This window comes from Propithecus coquereli, unplaced genomic scaffold (genome assembly GCF_000956105.1).
Source record: "Propithecus coquereli isolate 6110/MARCELLA unplaced genomic scaffold, Pcoq_1.0 Scaffold24, whole genome shotgun sequence".
Taxonomy (NCBI): domain Eukaryota; kingdom Metazoa; phylum Chordata; class Mammalia; order Primates; family Indriidae; genus Propithecus; species Propithecus coquereli.
In genome coordinates this window covers 5073475-5091828 of record NW_012147952.1, presented here as the reverse complement: position 1 = coordinate 5091828, position 18354 = coordinate 5073475, and the positions used below count along the sequence as shown (strand labels likewise).

General features: G+C 33.8%; 2 protein-coding genes across 2 annotated transcripts in view; one reads left to right on the top strand and one right to left on the bottom strand.

The window, feature by feature from the left end:
* The window catches only part of IMPG1 (interphotoreceptor matrix proteoglycan 1), a 171429-nt gene extending 168282 nt beyond the window's left edge, over positions 1-3147 (top strand). Inside the window, exons 16-17 of the mRNA XM_012646044.1 lie at positions 1175-1247; positions 3070-3147. Of these exons, the coding sequence (XP_012501498.1) occupies positions 1175-1247; positions 3070-3147 (151 nt within the window). The remainder of the gene's footprint in view (positions 1-1174; positions 1248-3069) is intronic.
* A 5976-nt stretch (positions 3148-9123) lies between these two features.
* MYO6 (myosin VI) overlaps positions 9124-18354 on the bottom strand; it is a 168695-nt gene continuing 159464 nt past the window's right edge. Inside the window, exons 21-25 of the mRNA XM_012646043.1 lie at positions 16791-16894; positions 15675-15806; positions 12709-12735; positions 9989-10207; positions 9124-9449 (exon numbers count right to left, since the gene is read on the bottom strand). Of these exons, the coding sequence (XP_012501497.1) occupies positions 9250-9449; positions 9989-10207; positions 12709-12735; positions 15675-15806; positions 16791-16894 (682 nt within the window). The 3' untranslated portion in view covers positions 9124-9249. The remainder of the gene's footprint in view (positions 9450-9988; positions 10208-12708; positions 12736-15674; positions 15807-16790; positions 16895-18354) is intronic.

The following is an 18354-nucleotide window of genomic DNA, read 5'->3' as shown; positions in this document are numbered from 1 at the left end:
AATTGACACATATACGTATTTATCGGGTACAATGTGATGTTTTGATACATGTATACATTGTGTAATGATAAAATCAGGATAATTTAGAATATCCATTACCTCAAATATTTGTCATTTCTTTCTAGTAAGAACATTCAAAATCTTCTCTTCTAGCTATTTTGAAACATACATTATTGTTAACTATAGTCATCCTACTGTAGGAGAGGACACCAGAACTTAATCCTCCTACCTAATTGTAACTTTGTACCCATTGACCAATCTCTCCCCAATCACCCCCCTCCCATCCCCATCTCTGGTAACTGATATTCTATTTTCTATTTCAATGAGATCAACTTTTTAGACTCCACATATGAGTGCGGTATGTGTGTTTCTGAGCCTGGGTTATTTCACTTAACATAGTGTTTTCCAGGTTCATCTATGTTGTCGCAAATGACAGGATTTCATTCATTTTTATGACTCAGTTGTATTCCATTGTGTATATATCACACATTTTCTTTATCCATTCTTTTGTTGATGGACACTTGGGTTGATTCTACAGCTTGAGTATTATGAATAGTGCGGCAATATACATGGGAGTGCAGATACCACTTTGATATACTGATTTCATTTCCTTTGCATATATACCCATAGTGGGACTGCTGGATCATATGGTAGTTCTATTTTGAATTTTTTGAAGAACATACATACTGTTTTCCATAATGGTTGTACTAATTTACATTCCCATGAACACTGTTTACACACTGTCCCCTTTCTCCACATCTTCATGAATATTTATCTTTTGTCTTTTTAATAATAGACATTCTAAATGGAGTAAGGTTGATACCTTATTGTGGTTTAAAGTTTATGAACAAGATGCTAATATAGTGTTGTTTTTCACCCACCACAATTCAAAACTTGACTTGAAAAATAACTCTACTTTTTACAAGATTAACTTATCCTTTATCTTTCCCATGAGTTTCCTTTAATCCTTCGGAGACCACTGCCTAAGAAATAGTAACGCAACTGAAAGGCAAAACTCAGGGGGAATGCAAAAGCATACTTCCTCCAACTCAAACGGAAGACATCTGCAAAAATATGCTATCCGTTTTCACTTGTCATAATTTTAAAACTAAAATTGTAGAAAGCTGTTGATAAGCCCAGGAAATAGGTATCATATTTTTGCTTTCTTTTGTAGGTCAACAAATCACTCTAAAAATCAAGCGTACAAAACCCGTGTTAAAAAGTTCCAACATCAACAAAATAACAAGGTAAAGTCATACTTTTATATGTTGGTTTTAATTACTGAATTCGAATTTTGAAGGAAATTTAAAACATTTCTGTACCTGACTCTTGTTTTAAATAGAAATAAGTAAAGCACTTTTCCTTTATTTTCCAGGCTTTTTGATTTACTGTTTTAAGGAGAGAAAAAAAGATATTTCCTTGTGCAGGAAGGATAGATACAGAAGGCTAGTGTTAATTGAAATGTGTAGACAAAACAATAGAATAACAAAAGCAAACCAAGGCCAGACGTGGTGGCTTATACCTGTAATTCTAGCACTTTGGGAGGCCAAGGCAGGAGGATTGCTCGAGGTCAGGAGTTCAAGACCAACCTGACCAAGAATGAGAGCCCATCTCTACGAAGAATAGAAAAATTAGCAGGGCCTGGTAACACGCACCTGTAGTCCCAGCTATTCGGGAGGCTGAGGCAAGAGGATCACTTGAGCCCAGGAGTTTGAGGTTGCAGTGAGCTATGATGAAGCCACTGCATTCTAGCCCAGGCAACAGAGTGAGACCTTGTCTCAAAAAAAAAAAAATCCAAGTATTTTATGATATTCTCAATCTTTTCTTATAAAAGTATACATGTGATTTATCAAAGGCATTTCAACAAGGTTGAAATTTTACAATAATAATTTATAGTCCTGGCATTGAATAATTTTATATAATTTAAAATATCTTTTGATTTAAAATAATCAGCTAAACCAAAAATATGTAGAAAAATATGTAGAGGAAACATGATTTGTAAACAGTGAGTAACGTCAAAAATCCCTAAAAGTTCATTTTCAGATAAATATTTCTTCTGGTGTCCTAGATGTCTCTTTTAAGATATTCATTTAATCAATTAATTTTACTAAAATAATTTTGTTTTACAAAGGAAAATGATTTGTCCTTAACCAGAGTATATATAGCCTACATAGACTATTTTTATATATATATATATAATTTTGGGGAAAATGCCTTGGATGATTTTTAGCATAAAGTTAACTATTTTCAAAAATTACAGTCTTTGATGGTAACAATGGATAATCAGCCAGATCTATACTGCTGGGTGAAAACAAATGCCTCAAAGCTTGCACCTGAAAAAGTTATCACAATCAATATACAATCAGGACACTGGGGCAATCACACCAAACGCTAATCATAATTTTATGTATCCAAGTACACATTCGGAAGGTGTGCCACTTAAATTTCTTGAAACCAAGAAAATTGGGAAAACAGAAAAAGTTCAGAATAGGGCCATAAAATGACATTAAGACACAGGATATGATATTGATAAAATGTCCAGGCTGAAGGAAATATCAGCTAAATCTTGAAGTACCAGATAGAACTAAGGACATTTCAAATGAATGAAAGGAAGTTACAAGTTTCACAGTAGTAAATAAACTTGAAGAACTAGATCTTACTTCATGGCAGGAATGACAAACATTAAGTACCAATGCTACTTATATGTGGCCATGTAGATTGCTGTGGTGAGAGAGATTCAGGACATGTTCGAGTTCCATGAGGAAGAGTGCTGTAATAGATTACTAATGTATGGTTGGGACGGAACAGGGTGACTCATTCAGACTATTTGCCACCCCTGCTCCAAGAGATGGGTCAGCCTCAGAATCCAAATAGGTTTAATAAGCGATGGAATAGATTTCTAGTAGGTTATAAAGCTAAGAATATTTGAAGGGCATCTTCAGCCTTTCAAAGGAAATATTCTCAATGGCAAGCGTATCCTCTCATCCACGAGTGGAGGTAATATTGGAGTGAACCATTGGTTTGACCTTGGGTGGCATTACTTAAGTTCTTAAAACTATTTCTTTTCAGGTAACCAGGAAAAGAAATTCTGAATTACTGACTGTGGGATATGAAGAATTTAACCATCAAGATTGGGAAAGAAATTAACGACTCACAATGCAGAAATTATCATTTAAGCTATCCCAAGAAAGATGATTTGCTTTCTCAAGGAAAATTGTATCCACTCTGTCAATGTTATGAAAACAGAGGCAGGTATATTCACTGGTCATCAGAATCCAGGCATACAGTCAACACTGAGAACCAGCACACACCCTGTTTCAAGTATAGAGGAGTTGTGTATTGATAACTGATAAATTCTGAAGAAGATGCTTATTATCAAAACCACAGACATAATCAGAGAAACATATTTTGACTATTCTTGGATGCTAGACAAAGTGATAGTAAACCAGTTTTGCTTCTAGTTGCCCTTAAAATATTACTCACAGATCATTTGTAACAAGTGCAACTTACTGTTTTGGGGGTGAACGATATTCAGGAAGCAAGCTCTTCATATGCTAGAATGTACATTTAAAAGATGATTATTTATGCAAGGAGATGCCAGTCTCTCTAAATGCAAGAATGAACACAGTATGTAAGCACCGTGGTGAGAGTATATATGTCCCACACTACAATGTCTGATTTATACACACACTCTTTAGACTTCAGTTTTTAAGCACACTAGTTTTATATAAGCAATTACTACTTACACAGGTTGTTTTATTGCCATTTTTGAATCATTCTCTAAAAGGAGCTGAGGTTCAGATATACATACCATGAAAAATCTTACTTTTCTTGTTACTAGACAAAGCTATTTTAAAGGAAAACACTATATTGGGGGTAGGGAGGTGGAGGTGAGGTTGTACTACATGGCATAACCAATTCCTGTTTTCTACACTAACAGTGTCTTCCTGTAGTAAGTTCACTGAGTAATTCCTCACACTAACTCTGGTGTGTGTATACCTAGATTGGAACAAATGTAACCCAGTTCAGTCAGCTTTTAATGTGCTACTTAATGAAAATGAATCCTTCTGTGTCTCTTTCAGTTGTTCCATTATCAAATATATTTGTAAACCTTAATTTCAATAAAATAAAAGCACTATATTCTTAGATTTATAATAAAATGAGTCTTTGTTTTACTAGCTATTTCCTGGATTCGCTTTATGGATTCAATAAATGATTTTAAGCATGCAGATTCTAATGTTGCCAGAAGAGAGCAAAATAGTAAACACTGATGGCAACATTTAACAGTAAACTTCAAAAATAAAAAAAACAAAATGTTTCCTAATAATGGAGACAATTTTTTGGGAAGTGGTAATCCCACAAAGGGTCACAAACTCTTGAAAATTCATTCCTGTTGGTTTCACAAATGTGAAGCTTCCGTCACCATTTCCATCTCAATCCTCCTCAGAAGTGAAGATCTATAAAATGAGAAAAGGACTTCAAATTGAAATATGATGACAAGGTTCCACAGAGCAAAGAATGGTGGCAGGAGGTGTGCCTGCCCATTTCCACATCCCTGTAACTTCCCAGAGGGAAAACAAGAAGCGTGACAGGCCAACCAAAAGCACATTAAAAAATTCCATCAAGAAAGAAAAGGCTCCACCACCATTACTCCCTACATTGCAGTTGTGCTCTAACTAGTATAGGGAATATAGTTTTTGATGGGGAAAGAGATGTAAAAACTCTATATTCTGTGGGGAGGGGTACCCTTTTGTGGTTTAAGTGCCTCTCACCCTTCAGATCATCCATCTGTTGGATTGGTCTTTTCAACCAGCCAGAAAAGAGCTGATAAGATGAAATGGCCAGAGTCTCCTTCCAGTCTCAGAAGATCCAGCAGGATCATGGTAGGTTCCAGACAAGGGGCATGGAGTAGGCTATACAGACCAGCTATGTTCGAAGCCTTAGGGAGAAGGACTCTTCTTTGGGTCCCCAGTTTTTACATCCTGTGTCTTCTCACAACAGATCAGTAAGTGCTGGGGAAAGGCAGCCAAGATTTGGTTTGCCTCTAATCTAGGCAAAATGAGTAGTAGTGGCTCACGCACAGTCCTAACCATTCCTTGGATAGAGATCACATAGGAGTCTGGGGCCCAAGTTCAAAGAAGTTTGAATCACTTTGAGTACTTTGCAGAAGCTTCGGGATCCCAGACTTCTCCAACTTATTCCATCTGAGACATGGCCAACAAGTACAACATTTACAACTTTGTTCATGACACCCCATAACTCTATGAAAAGCACAAGATGCAAGAGGAAGTTCTACATAGAAAGCATTTATTTGTATTTCCAGTACATCAGTATTTTAGGAAAGCATTAGACATACATTTTTAATGAAATGAGGAAAATTTTAGTAACAGTTGCAATTAAATGAATTTTCAGAAGTGAAAAGAAAATGGCCAATTAATAAGCCTATTTGTGTTTTAAAGGTGAGATTCTGCATTTGTACAAATTAAGATGAAAGATTCTCCTTTTGAATGTGCATTAATTTCTCCTGATTATCTCTTGAAAAACTTCTGAGACAACTAAACTTCTTTCATGTATTAGGTTAATGATGCGGAAAGAATACATTGATTTGAATTGAACTTAACTGTATTCAAAGATGTGGTCCTGGCATGGGTAGGCTCTACCTCTGAACGTCTATTTTACCTTTCCATGAGGCTTATGTACAGAATGTCTACTTATTGCTGATCTTTTCCAGTGTGGCACTGCAATCCCTGTATGCTAAGAATTTATACAGCAGGTGTACCCTGATCCAAGTCTTAACAGCCATAGGTTCTGCTCTTATGTTACCCATAATTCATTCTAAAACTTAGCAAAGACCTAGGACTGCTCTGTTAAAATATTATTGGTGTTTTCATCCTTAGGGAGTAGAGTCTTCAGGAGCATGCTACCTTTCTGTCTCCACTGCTGCTATTCTCTTCCCTATTGCTACAACTGTTTCCCCCAATTTGTCCTTATTCTCATTGTCAGATATCCTCTGCTCTCTCCTCCCCACTTGTGAGTCTATCTTCTAGGAGAAATTTCAAAACTCTTAATACTTGTTATTACTGGTAATGATAAACAGGGAAAACCTGTTGTACCTTCTGAAGATATGGAAATGACAGAGGGGTAAATCCTTGTAAATCCTCAGGGGGCTACTAAAACATGTTTGTTATGATTCTTTTGGCCACATCTAATTGGAGCAAAGGCATTTATATCTTTATCTTTTTCACAGTCTAGAACTAAATTACTTGACCTCTCTGGATCTCTGTTACCTCTTCCGTAAAAGGTCTATCACCAACATCGTATTAACTGACTGACTGATTCAATCAATATTCTGCTGATCCAAGTACTCTTAAACTATTTCAGGTAAAAAAATCAAAGATCTATGTATTTGGGTTCCCTGAGAACCATAGTAATAACCTGTGAATGAAGATATCTTTTTAAAAATATCCAATTAATAAAGCTCTACAAATAATAAATATTCATTATTATTCTCACCTGTGGGTTTCTATTCCCTAAGCTTCTACAAACACCACCTATATTCCACTTAAGATGATCTTTTCTTGGTTGCTTACTGGGAAGAATGACCTATAAAAATACACAGAAGCAGAATGTAACAATAGAATGTCTTTGTGTGGGCTTGTGATGCTACGTGCATTATTTTATTTCTTCCTCATACAATCCTCTGAGAAGGTGCCATCTCCCCAACATTACAACTAAGAAAACTCAGTATTCTTTTAACATATGTGGATTAGAGAGACTTTCTTTTCTCAATGAGTACCCAGAGCTCACAACACATATCTCGACTGTGTTAGCGGAATTAGGAATTACACTATAATTGAATTGAATATGAAAATATTTTGCCCTCTCACTTTTAATATTTTATGTATTCCTACCTTTGCAAAGCATACACTATGGAAGGAACTTGTATTGAGTAAGACTGGTTCTTTATATACAGTGTCCTAGCTTAAACTTCTAATTTTAAATCTCAATTAAAATGACTGATGAAAATATGAATTAATTTACTTTTGACTCCTACAGTTTTAACGTAGAATGCATGGGTTTGATTATGAACATGACAAAGCAGCTGCAGCAACATCTTTTAGAACACCATTTCTACTATTTCCCTTAAAACACTGACAGGGTCCTAAGTTTCTCCAGCAAAGGGGCGTCTATGTGTATGCACATCTCTTGTATGTAGGTTACTCTAAATCTATCAGAATTAGGGCAGTTCTCCTGGTAGCCAAAATTAACTCAAGAGACTATTTTAAATAGATAAGTTCTAGGACAACTGTGTGACATAATTAGAAATAAAATGGCTTAACTATAATTTTATTAAACATTAGAGTCAAAAATTAAAGACTTGTAACAATGCTTTGCTGTGATATATTTCTTACAAATTCTTCAAAATGTTAAGTTCTCATTTTAATAATTTTAACCTCTGATTTTCATCTAGTGCCTATTAGCATATTTAAAAGATACATAAAACTATTTCTGAAAACAGTACTGAAGGGATAAGTCATTAAAAATCCATTTGGTTACTAAATTTTGGTCCAGAATTTTTCTTGCTACTGGATAGGAAACAAAGCTTATCACTTCCTATCCTACACAAATAAAAATACCAATTAAAGGCAAGAGATAGAAGAGAGAGAAGAGGTTGTTTATTTCAGTTACTACACCTTCTGTCACCAATCACAGGGACCAAATGACTCAAGGGTGGGTGAGTCTATGCAGTAATGCATCCTCCAAAAGATAATCACATTCACATTCTCAATTAATAGCACAGACAGGACCATTTAATTTCTTTAACACGAGAAAATCATTTGCACAGTATTATAATAAATAAATATGTTTGTATTAAGACAAACATTATGAAAGAAGCAATTATGAAGACAGTGTCTGTGGCTCTCAAACAGTAACCTAGTCAGCTGGAAAATATTTTCCTAACTGAGGTAATCTTTCTAGGAAAAAAAAAAATCACTTGAATTACATTTTAAAGGTTAGGGTCTCTAAAAATTGGGGGGGAAATGTACAGAGAATAATTTGCTTTCTAATTTTATTCTAGTATACAAACAAGACTCTTTAGGAGTTATGTTAACATAACTCCTTGATGTATTTTTGTCTCTAAATTCCTAATATGAAAGTCATAAATACTAGGCTTAAAACTCCTGACATTTGATCAAAACTAACAGCACACAAAGAAAACTTTTAAATTATTCTGTTACATAATCAAGCAATTATTAAATACAAGGGCTTTAGAATTACAAAGCATATGAAACAAAAATCTCAAAGACCAACAAAGACATTAGAAATTTTTTAAAAAGAAAGATGTTTGAAGCAGAATATCTTATGTCATATTAAACAACTTGGACAAGATTCTGATACAAAAATCTTAACTGAGATGAAGTTGAAAGAATATGTGAATTCAGTCCAGTTTAAGCCACAGTGCACCTAAAACTCATTTCCTTTTCTAAATGAAATAAAACTTATCTGAAAACTTTTAGGCATTTAAACAGCCTGAATTTCCTTTATTTGTCCATGGAATATAAAAAGAACATTCTCATAGCAAGCAAACAAATCTGTGCTGGATACTATTAGTACCTCCTTTATCACAGAATACATCAAATACATTAAGGATCTTTCTAGAATTCTAGAACTTAGAGAGAATTGCTTCACTCAAACTAAGACACACTGCAAAGGAAAATAAAAATAGAATTTCTCATCTCTGAGAAAATTCCTATAAATTTCAGAAAAAAAGTTCATAAAGAAAGTACACCACTTTTCAGAACAAAACATCAGTGCCTGAATCATTTTAAATGCCCTAATGCTTGTAAGAAATTTAAACAAAGGTTTCATTACTCCAGTTTCATGGTACTGTGCCATACTTCAAAAGCAAGTATTTTGAATTTTTAGAAAGATTCTCTTTTCCCAGAAAACAATTATGATGGATATAAGGTAGTCTGTTGGCAAAGGATAAGAAATGTCAGAATCTGTCCAAGTGTAACAAGTATGAAAGTTTCAGAGTTACAGCTGGATATGGGAAAATAAATTTTAGGTTCCAAATTCACTACCATAATTAACCTTAAACAAATTTACAAAAAGCCATGATTAACAAAATCTGGTCACTTTGTAGAAGTAACTCTAACATGATCATGGAATGGTTAAAATCTTTGGGCACACACCCTACCTAGTGCCGTGGCAGGGGCTTCCAGCTCTAAGGCTGGTGTGCGACGTCTACTTTAGCAGATTCTGCAGCATGGCGGTTGCATAGGTGGGCCGCGCCTGCCTGCTCTCGATCGCATTCTGAAGATACTGGATGCCTCCACAGCGTTCCCAGATTTCTTCAAACTGTCTTGGCAAGATCTCGGCGCCACGCTTCCGAGTCAGGCCAGTCTCCTCGAGATTTAGCTCACACATCTCCATGTCATCCTTACCTGCAACCATGGGATGGCAGAAAATGAACAACTGTCTCTTTAGGACCATTTCTTATCAATTTTATTCCTGAAATACCTATCAATTCTCATAGATCTGAGCACTTCTTAAGACTGCATTTTCTCCTTCTAAGACAGAAATCTGCTTAATAAATTCACCAGAAACAACTTAAATTTGTCCCCCACCAAGGACTCCTTCAAAATTTATAAACACTGCAGTTGATCAAACAAGTTGTCAGGGTTAATAGAAATGCCACATTTCCTCAAGCTACTACAAATCAATGGACATAATTAAACGCCAATGAAAAGGTTTTTAGGACACAGACAAGTTTCTGTGTGCTCTACAAGGACATAATTAATCTCAGCAATTCACGTTATAAATGGATTAATCCTCAACGAATTGGAAATGTGATTTAATTTCAAAACTCCATACCTCAACCCTGAAATTTAATGAATTATTATATTATCTACTACAATGTTTGATTCAAAGGGTTTACAATCTTTTTTTTAATATAAATGTTTTTCAGGTGAGTCATACACACCAGCCACAAGAAGGATGGGTGGCTTGTCAGGATGGAGTTCCATTTGCCGGGCAATCCACGGTCCATCAAAATGGGCATACCACCAGCCTTTTTTCTTACTCTGAGGGTCTTTGTACTGGTCGGCAGGGCGGATGAACGGGATGCGAAAGAAGCGCTGCTGTCGGTTCATTTCGATCTCCTGCTGCCTGGCAGGAAGCTGAGCTGCTGGGTTCTGCTGAGCTATTACACAAAACAAGGAAAGTTACACCAGCAACTCAAGGGAAAGGAAAACAACCTTTAATCCTACAATGCACCAAATTTTTTTAAGGGAGAAGAAAGGTTTCTAATAGCAAATTTAAAACAAAATATAAATATTAATTGCCTATAAATGAATACAATTCAGAGTATGATTTCCTAGAATTGTCATTCCCTAAAGATGTTCCTTGGCGTTGAAAGCGCATACACACACACCCCACCATCACCATCACCACCACCACCAGCAGTGATAAACCCCTGGCAGATTTCCACAAATGACTGTTATCAGTAACCTAAAATAAACTCACGTGGCAGGAAAACAAACTCGTATTATTTACTAGATTTATATTTTTCCTCCAATGAGTTCAAATGAAGGTTGCAGAATAACTTTTATTGGACTATTTACAATAAAAAAATGAACAGGATTTTCAGAAATCTGAAGAATACAGACATTTGTCAATTTAATCATAATTTCCACAAAAAGTAGAAGCCATATAAAAACTTTGTTTTGCCAACTGATTTCGGAATTTAAAATGGCCAAGATAACAGATAACAATACTTAGACAACCTCATGACCAAAACAAACAAAAAACCAAAAACCTACCTACCCAGCCCCCCAAAATTCCCTGTAACAGTAAACATGAAATTTCCCTCAAAGATATTTACTTACTCTGAAATCAGATTTCTCTAGGAATAAAATCCAATGAAGCAAGTGGGAAGTATATAACATTTGATTCTCCTCACTAATAGAAAAGAAAAATCCTTGCTTTTCTGCCAGTACTGAGCATTGCACACATATCAATCTTTCTTCCCTTGCTCAATTTTCATTACTGAACAATTAGGTTTTTATTTTATCTGCAAATGTAAACATTTCCCTGGGGCAATGACTTTACATCTTTAGCAGTGTAATTTCAGTTAGCCTGTTTAATATGCTTCATACTCACAACTTTAAAAGTGGATCAACCATTTACTGTGGCTCAATTAAGAATTTCATTGTGAAAATCTAAGTATGCCAAAGAAAAACACATAATATATGTACATGATATAAAAGTCAAGAACAGCCACATGGCTTCTGTAAGAATTTGCAAATACTGAAAGGATGAAAATACTCTTATTCTATTTTTTACACCAAGAAATAGCAGAAGCTTTACAGAAGGTGAATTTATTTATTTGTAAACCAAAGAAAGCAAAAAGTATTTAGCAAAGCTACATATGCGTATGAAAGAATGAGAGGCTCAGTTTTGTTAGTGACTTTAAAAAGCCCCACCCTCATAATACCCTGAAATAAAAAAAAAAAAAAAACTTTTCCTGTTTTAATTTGGGGGAAAAAAAAAAAAGCCGCACTGTCTTTAGCATATGAACAGAAATGTGCTTATTTTTTCTTTTGTTCCTGTTCCCCCAAAGCAACTTACAGTTCAGTGTTTCCACTTTAAGTTTTAAAAATTACCTATTTTGTGGAAAATAAACTAACTCAAAACTAAAATATTTAAAAAGGTGAGGGGAAAAAAACCTTCCCTCCATCTTAAGTAGTAAGTTGCAATTTAATATACAGTCGATAGGAAATTTACTATGATACTGACAGTCATACATTAATTAACCTACTTTATTCCTTTAAAAAAAAATAGTCTTCTGTAACTTAATATATTATATAAAATTAAGAAACTGAACAGAAAGTCTTTGACAGCTTTTCCTACTGTGGAAGAACTGAAATTTTGTTGGGGAGGGCTGGAAACTAGTATCTGCCTGGACGAGTGCAAAGATATACAGACATTAAAAAGCTTGAAACTCATCTTCCAAACAACTTTTTTTCACATCCAGTTGCATTATCTTCAAAAGTATGAACTAAGTTTCAAATGGAGCCCTATAAATTATAAGAAGTACTTAAAAAATCAGGTCCAATCAGTTGACAAATGAATATGACATGATATCCAAATCATATTGTTCAACTGATTCTAGAAGAAACTTACTATACACTGAGGTGACCAAAAGCTTTTAAATTATCAAAGAATGTACATTATAGGAAGCTGTAAAAGTAACAGAATAATCTCCTCTTCCTATTGGAAGGTATCATTATTAAACCTGGCACATTATCAAAACTCAAACCTCTTCAGACAGAAATACAGATACCATCACAGTGTTTGAAACCAACACCTAAAAGTTAGTCTTATTCTAAAAGATCAGCTGCTGTTTTAAGATAGTTTTGCTACAATAAGAATTGTATATACTCCCAGTTTAAAATACTAGTTATTTTTTTAAATGGAAGTAATTTGATTAAAAAAATTAGATTTTGTTTTGCATATGTATTTTGGAGTGATCCAAATAAAAGCATCAACTCCAATTAAAATCTTAGTACAAATAGGCCAACTTTAATGTACTAAAATTCTACTCAAAATTGTAGCAAAACAATGTGTAATAGAAGTTAGTGCTTTATCAAGTATTTTAACCCATTTTCCAGTTAGCTTATGAGTTACCACCCATTGACTTACGTGAATTGTTCAAATATGGTGCAAAATCTGTGAACAAATATTTTATATTGAAGAAAAGATAAAAAGGCCAAAACTGTTAAATGAGCATTTTTCTAATTTATAAAGCCTTCCCATCAATTGAGGTGGTGACTAACAAGTAAATATCCTATCTACAAGCCAAATCCTCTCAGAATTACCTACAAGTGCCGTTTTCTGATTTTTTTTTGAAAAAGGGCTATTTTGATTGTTTTAGGAAATTGTGATTGAGGCATATATGAAGAGGACCAAAATTGAAAAATTATACTTAATTTGTAATTTTTGGACACAGTAATTTCCAAACAAAAACCTAACACGATGATGTAACAGATATTATGGCACCTTTTACACATTACTAGAATTTTCCCAGGAAAACACAGAATAACTAATAAATTAATCAGAAAATTATATGCATTAGAGGAGGAAAAAAAGCATTGCTACTTTTTCATATACTCAGTATATTTTACTTTTTTCAAACTGTCTAAATTTTAAACCCATGCCATTTTTATTTTAGGAACTATAAAATGAAACTATCTTGCAAAATCATTGTTTTAAGCAATTAAATATTACAAATATTTACTGGGTAATTTGCCACTGCCCCAAAAATTATTTCTGAAAATCTCTTTCTGTAGCAACTGAGATGAGAGCATGCTTATCACCAGGAAAAGGGTCTGATGCTCCTTACTCATTATCATAAAAATTCATGATTATTTGTCAATGTACTACTCTTTAAGTCAACAGTATCAAGTTATATTTTTGTTAATCATAAGTTATCACTGTATTTTCTCAAATTAATGAATTCTAATCCTTCTAAATATCAGAGTATACAGCAGTTCCTTTTAAAGGCTGAAAGTTCAGCTGCCCCATTAGGAAACCACCTAAGTACAGAATTCTCTCAACTGAGCTGTTAAGCATCTTGGTGCCCTTCCCCTTTCCTTTTAGCTAAGCTCCTGTGTCACAATGAATTTTATATGAGAAAAAAATAAAAAGAAAATCAAGATAAGTATTTTTAAGAGCAGAAGTTACATTTTATCCAGAAAATGGCTCATAATCAAATTCCCCAAAGGCTAAATATATGTGGATTGTGTTCACATAAAATTCCTAAATTTGTTAATATACCTGATAGGACTCTTAGGAAATTTTCCTAATCTATTCCTTTGTTTTCTCAAATAATATGTTATGAATGGAAACAGTACTTGAACCAATAAGGTGAGCCATGTATTATTTGCACCCTCTTGGGCAAAGCTAGATGAGATGAGTAAGGTATCAAAGTTTGGTTTAAAAATACAAGAAATATTTATATATTCATGTAAATGTGTGTGCCAAATATTACAACATTAATTTCTTTTTGTTTTGAGAAGTACAATCATTCAGATATATAACTTTTGAAATACAACATAATGAAAGTCTATTAAGCTAAAGGTAGTGATTAGAACATTTACAGCAAAATGTATTACACCTAAAAAGAACACTCCATTGCCATTTTTAACAGAACAAAGGTAACTTGTGGTCATAAACTTAGTACACAGTGAACAGGTAATGCAATCATCCTGTCATTTTTTTTTTTTTTAAATCAAAGAAAAAAGTTTTAAACTGGAGAAGAGAGTGGTTTCACACTGTTTAGTGGGGCTTCCATCTGCCATTTCTTAGTTACAAGTGACCTCTCACTACTCTTCCACAGCGTTACATTCTGACTGATGACAGCCCTTAAATAATCTCTGGCACCAGTATCTCCCTTATTATTAACAATATTGCCCTTGCTCAATCTATTCTTTGCCACAGCTTAGAAACACTAAAATTCTACCATTAAATTGACTTTACTTAAACATTGCTTTCACTGACTCAGAAGGTGGTGAGGGAAGCAAAATATAACCAAGGGCTCATTTTCTAAGTCAACTGGGATCATGCATTGCTAAACTACACTACAGTGCTGGGAATATACCCCCTAAAAAGAAGACATTAAATATCTGCTGTCACTTTGACATTAACCAGAATTAAGCTAATAAATTGTGCCAGTTTAAAAGCAGCAAGTAGAACAAATGAAATTCCAAGTATTGCCTTAAAGATTGAAATTACAACTCATTTATCACAGGAATTTTAAGTTAATGTTAATGCTCACGTGTGCTTTTAACTAGGTTATATCTACCCTACTCTGTTTTCCAATTTCAAGTATACAACTTGGCCTTTTGCACAACAAAGTAACAAAATCCATTTTTAGGATCCCAGTCAAAAAATCCAGTTTTGATCTAGGCAGACCTCTGATCTGAACCAAGGTAATATTTTTCACTCTTAGATTTTCACAGTATTATAAAATAATGTTTTCAGCAAATATTCTTCTTCTTTAAACAAAGGAATTAGAGTGTTAATGGAGAATATATGAACCAATTCCTTTCTTTTTCCAGGTTACAATTATATTCTGGGAAAAACAAGAGAGTACTTAAGCCTACATATAAAAAAGATAACAATATTGGGTATTTCAGAGAAATACCCCTAAAAACTGAGCTATGTTAAATTAAGAAATAAAAAAATTAAGAATAAAAATTAAACATGATCCTTTTTAGCAAGTATAAAAATATTCATTTTCATATGTAAAACTCATTTCACATGTAAAGTAAAAGAGTCATGGTAATCTTTACATTTTCACATGTAATCTTGATATACGTGTGGGAAAACTATGTATGCACAATCTCTAGTGTAGACAAGAAAATTGTTATTACTAGAATTCACTTTAAGAAGGAAATTCAATATAGCTGAACAAATATGACTTTAAAGACATAATAGAAATAATGCTAGAAAAGACAGGCCATCGTGGCTGTATTAGGTTTAAAGGATCACAGTTCTACAGTAAGAGAAAATTTATATTGGACATTTTACCCAAATGCCTTATGTACAGTTACATGCATTTATATACACACACTTTGGAACATTCAAAAGTACAGATTTGTTTTTACCATAATCAGTAACAGACTTTGGAGCACGTTGCTCTGTTTCAGTATTTCTCTTCTTGTTCTTGGATTTCCAAGCATGATACACTTTTAGTCTTCTGTGAAATTCTTCTCTGCAAGCTGCCAGGAGCTCAATATCTATTGATTACGCAGAAAGAGTCAAGAAAAAAAAAAAATTAACATCCTAATTTATTCATCTAACATAATTATATAACTATTCTGTGGCATAAACACATATATTTATATTTTTCATCTTTAAATTAATAACACAAAACCAAAAGTAAGCTAATTATTCATAAAGATGGAGCATTTTATGATATTATCTTTTATATTTAGAGAGCATTTTCTTATACACTATTACTATCTTATATCTGCACAAGAACTCTGGACTAAAACATGTCTTTTATACATGAAGAAACTGAATCAGAGAGGTTAAGTCACTTGTCCAAGGCCACAAGCCTTGACAATAGAAAAAAAAGTCATTGTGCTCAAATATAAGCAGATTTCCATGCAACATGTCTTTTAATGTTTATAATTATGCAAATAAACTCAGTATGGAGGAAAAGAACGTAATGAGAATTCTGTACAACTACAATGCTTTTGTTCCTAGTCACAGTGTCTAGAATTCAAACACTGTGATTTAAACAAGAACATAACTATGTGGGATCCTTTGGATACAGTATTTTACTTTAATTGTTCTGCTGGAAGAAACATAGCTTTAAAAAGAAAAACCTACATTGTTATTTGTTACTTTGCATTCATGGACCTAAAGCTTCAGATATATAGGTATTTAACTATTATGAGTAACATTAAGAAGGGCCAGTCATTCATACAGCCCAAACCATAATTTGTCTTTGCTCTTCCTCTCTCACTGGGCAAGAATAGGCAAAATGGATTTAATTTAATAACCTCTTCTTTTTTTAGCTTTGTGAATAAATTAGGTCTTCCTATCAAGGGGAGAGTAACAAAGAGATTAGCAAAAGCTAATTCACATGGCACACTCACGTGCATGCGCGCTCTCTCTAGATACATATGTATATATCTCCCGCTCCAATCTAGGTATTTATTTCATTACCTATCACTAGGGACCCTTCCTATTTTTCATCTTTTATGTGCACTTACCACAAGAAGTATTGATGGTATCACGTAGTTCTGCGTATTTCCACTTACTAAGATCATGTTTCTTGGTACCAGCAGCTGCCTTGGTGGCTTGTACAGCAGGACCTCTGTAATTATTATACATTTTTGCTTATTTAAACCAGAAACATGAAAGAAACATTGACTAAAGGGGCAAGACAGTCTGCATAAGTCGAGAACTGGAAACAACTACTAGAAAAACATAATAATTTTTGTATCTTTGACCGATGAGATTAAGAATAGTGTACTAAAAGATGGTCAAGTAAATTAAAATTTTCCAGCATGCCACTTGATAGTCATATTAGATTTTAAAGTAGAACATTTTATTCCAATATTCTAAAACCATGGATAACCATATTAAATATTAAATTAGAACTTTTGATTCCAATATTCTAGAACCATGGACTTCAGTTTAAATGTTCTTACTGATAGATATATGACCATCTGAAGTTAAAAAATACACTTACATATATTTCTCAAAATCAAAAAAGAAATTCTTAACACACTTAAAAGATCATTAGAAGCACATTAATGGTTTGTTTCTGAGCCATTAGGCCACACAGTACCATCACCTGAAGAGACCACTGAAAGCTACAGATGGCCAAACTCCATTCCCATCTACTGGCTCTGAATCTCCCTCAGCATCAGGGTGTTTACAGGGTACACAAGTGAATGGCCAAACTGCAACCCACTGCATTAGAGTCACTAAAGTAGGCTGAAAGAACTGCTGGAACTTGGAAGCCTTCTGACTTTTTAGGCTTCACTTTTATGAGAACACTTAGAAAAGTTCTATAAGCACACAAAACCACACTCTTATGTTGAATGAGTATGAATACAACTACTAGTAAATTATAGGAAGAGGTTTTAGCTCATGAGGTAGACAACAGAGATTTCAAAGGGTGTAAGTGTTGTATCATGCCCCATTTAGTAGGAATATTTATGGGAAAGGGGGAAAAAAGATCTAAAGTACTCAATAAAATGGGATAAATTCAGCTTTTTCAATATAGTGCTACTCAGGGCTTAAAACCTGTGTTTATGCACATAATTTGAGATCATTAAGCAGAAAATATTGGAACAATTTATTTTCTGTAATAATGAATGTTACTTTTCAGCAAAAAATTACACTTGCACATAGCAGACACTCAGAATAAGCTGTAAGACTTTTAAGCTCAATGTAACAATGGGAGTTTAAACATCACATTTCAAGACATTTAAAGAAGGTGGCACAGATATTAAAATAACTAAATATTAAAGAACTGAAATATTGTTTCTCAGGTATCACAGAAGAAAATGCACCTTTATCATCTACTATTTGGAACATATTTCCTCTGAAAGAGGGATGATCAAGATAAAGTACCCAAAAATAAGCACATACTTTCTCATCATTTTACATTTTGAAAGATAACAGCAATCCTGGCAAGCAGTCAAGACGCACAGACACTCAGTAAGACTGATGTTACTGAAAAATGACGTTTGAAAATGTTACCTTCTACTTGAAGTAAAGGAAATTATTCTTTCAATATGAAGCTTAACAATGAAATAAGGTACC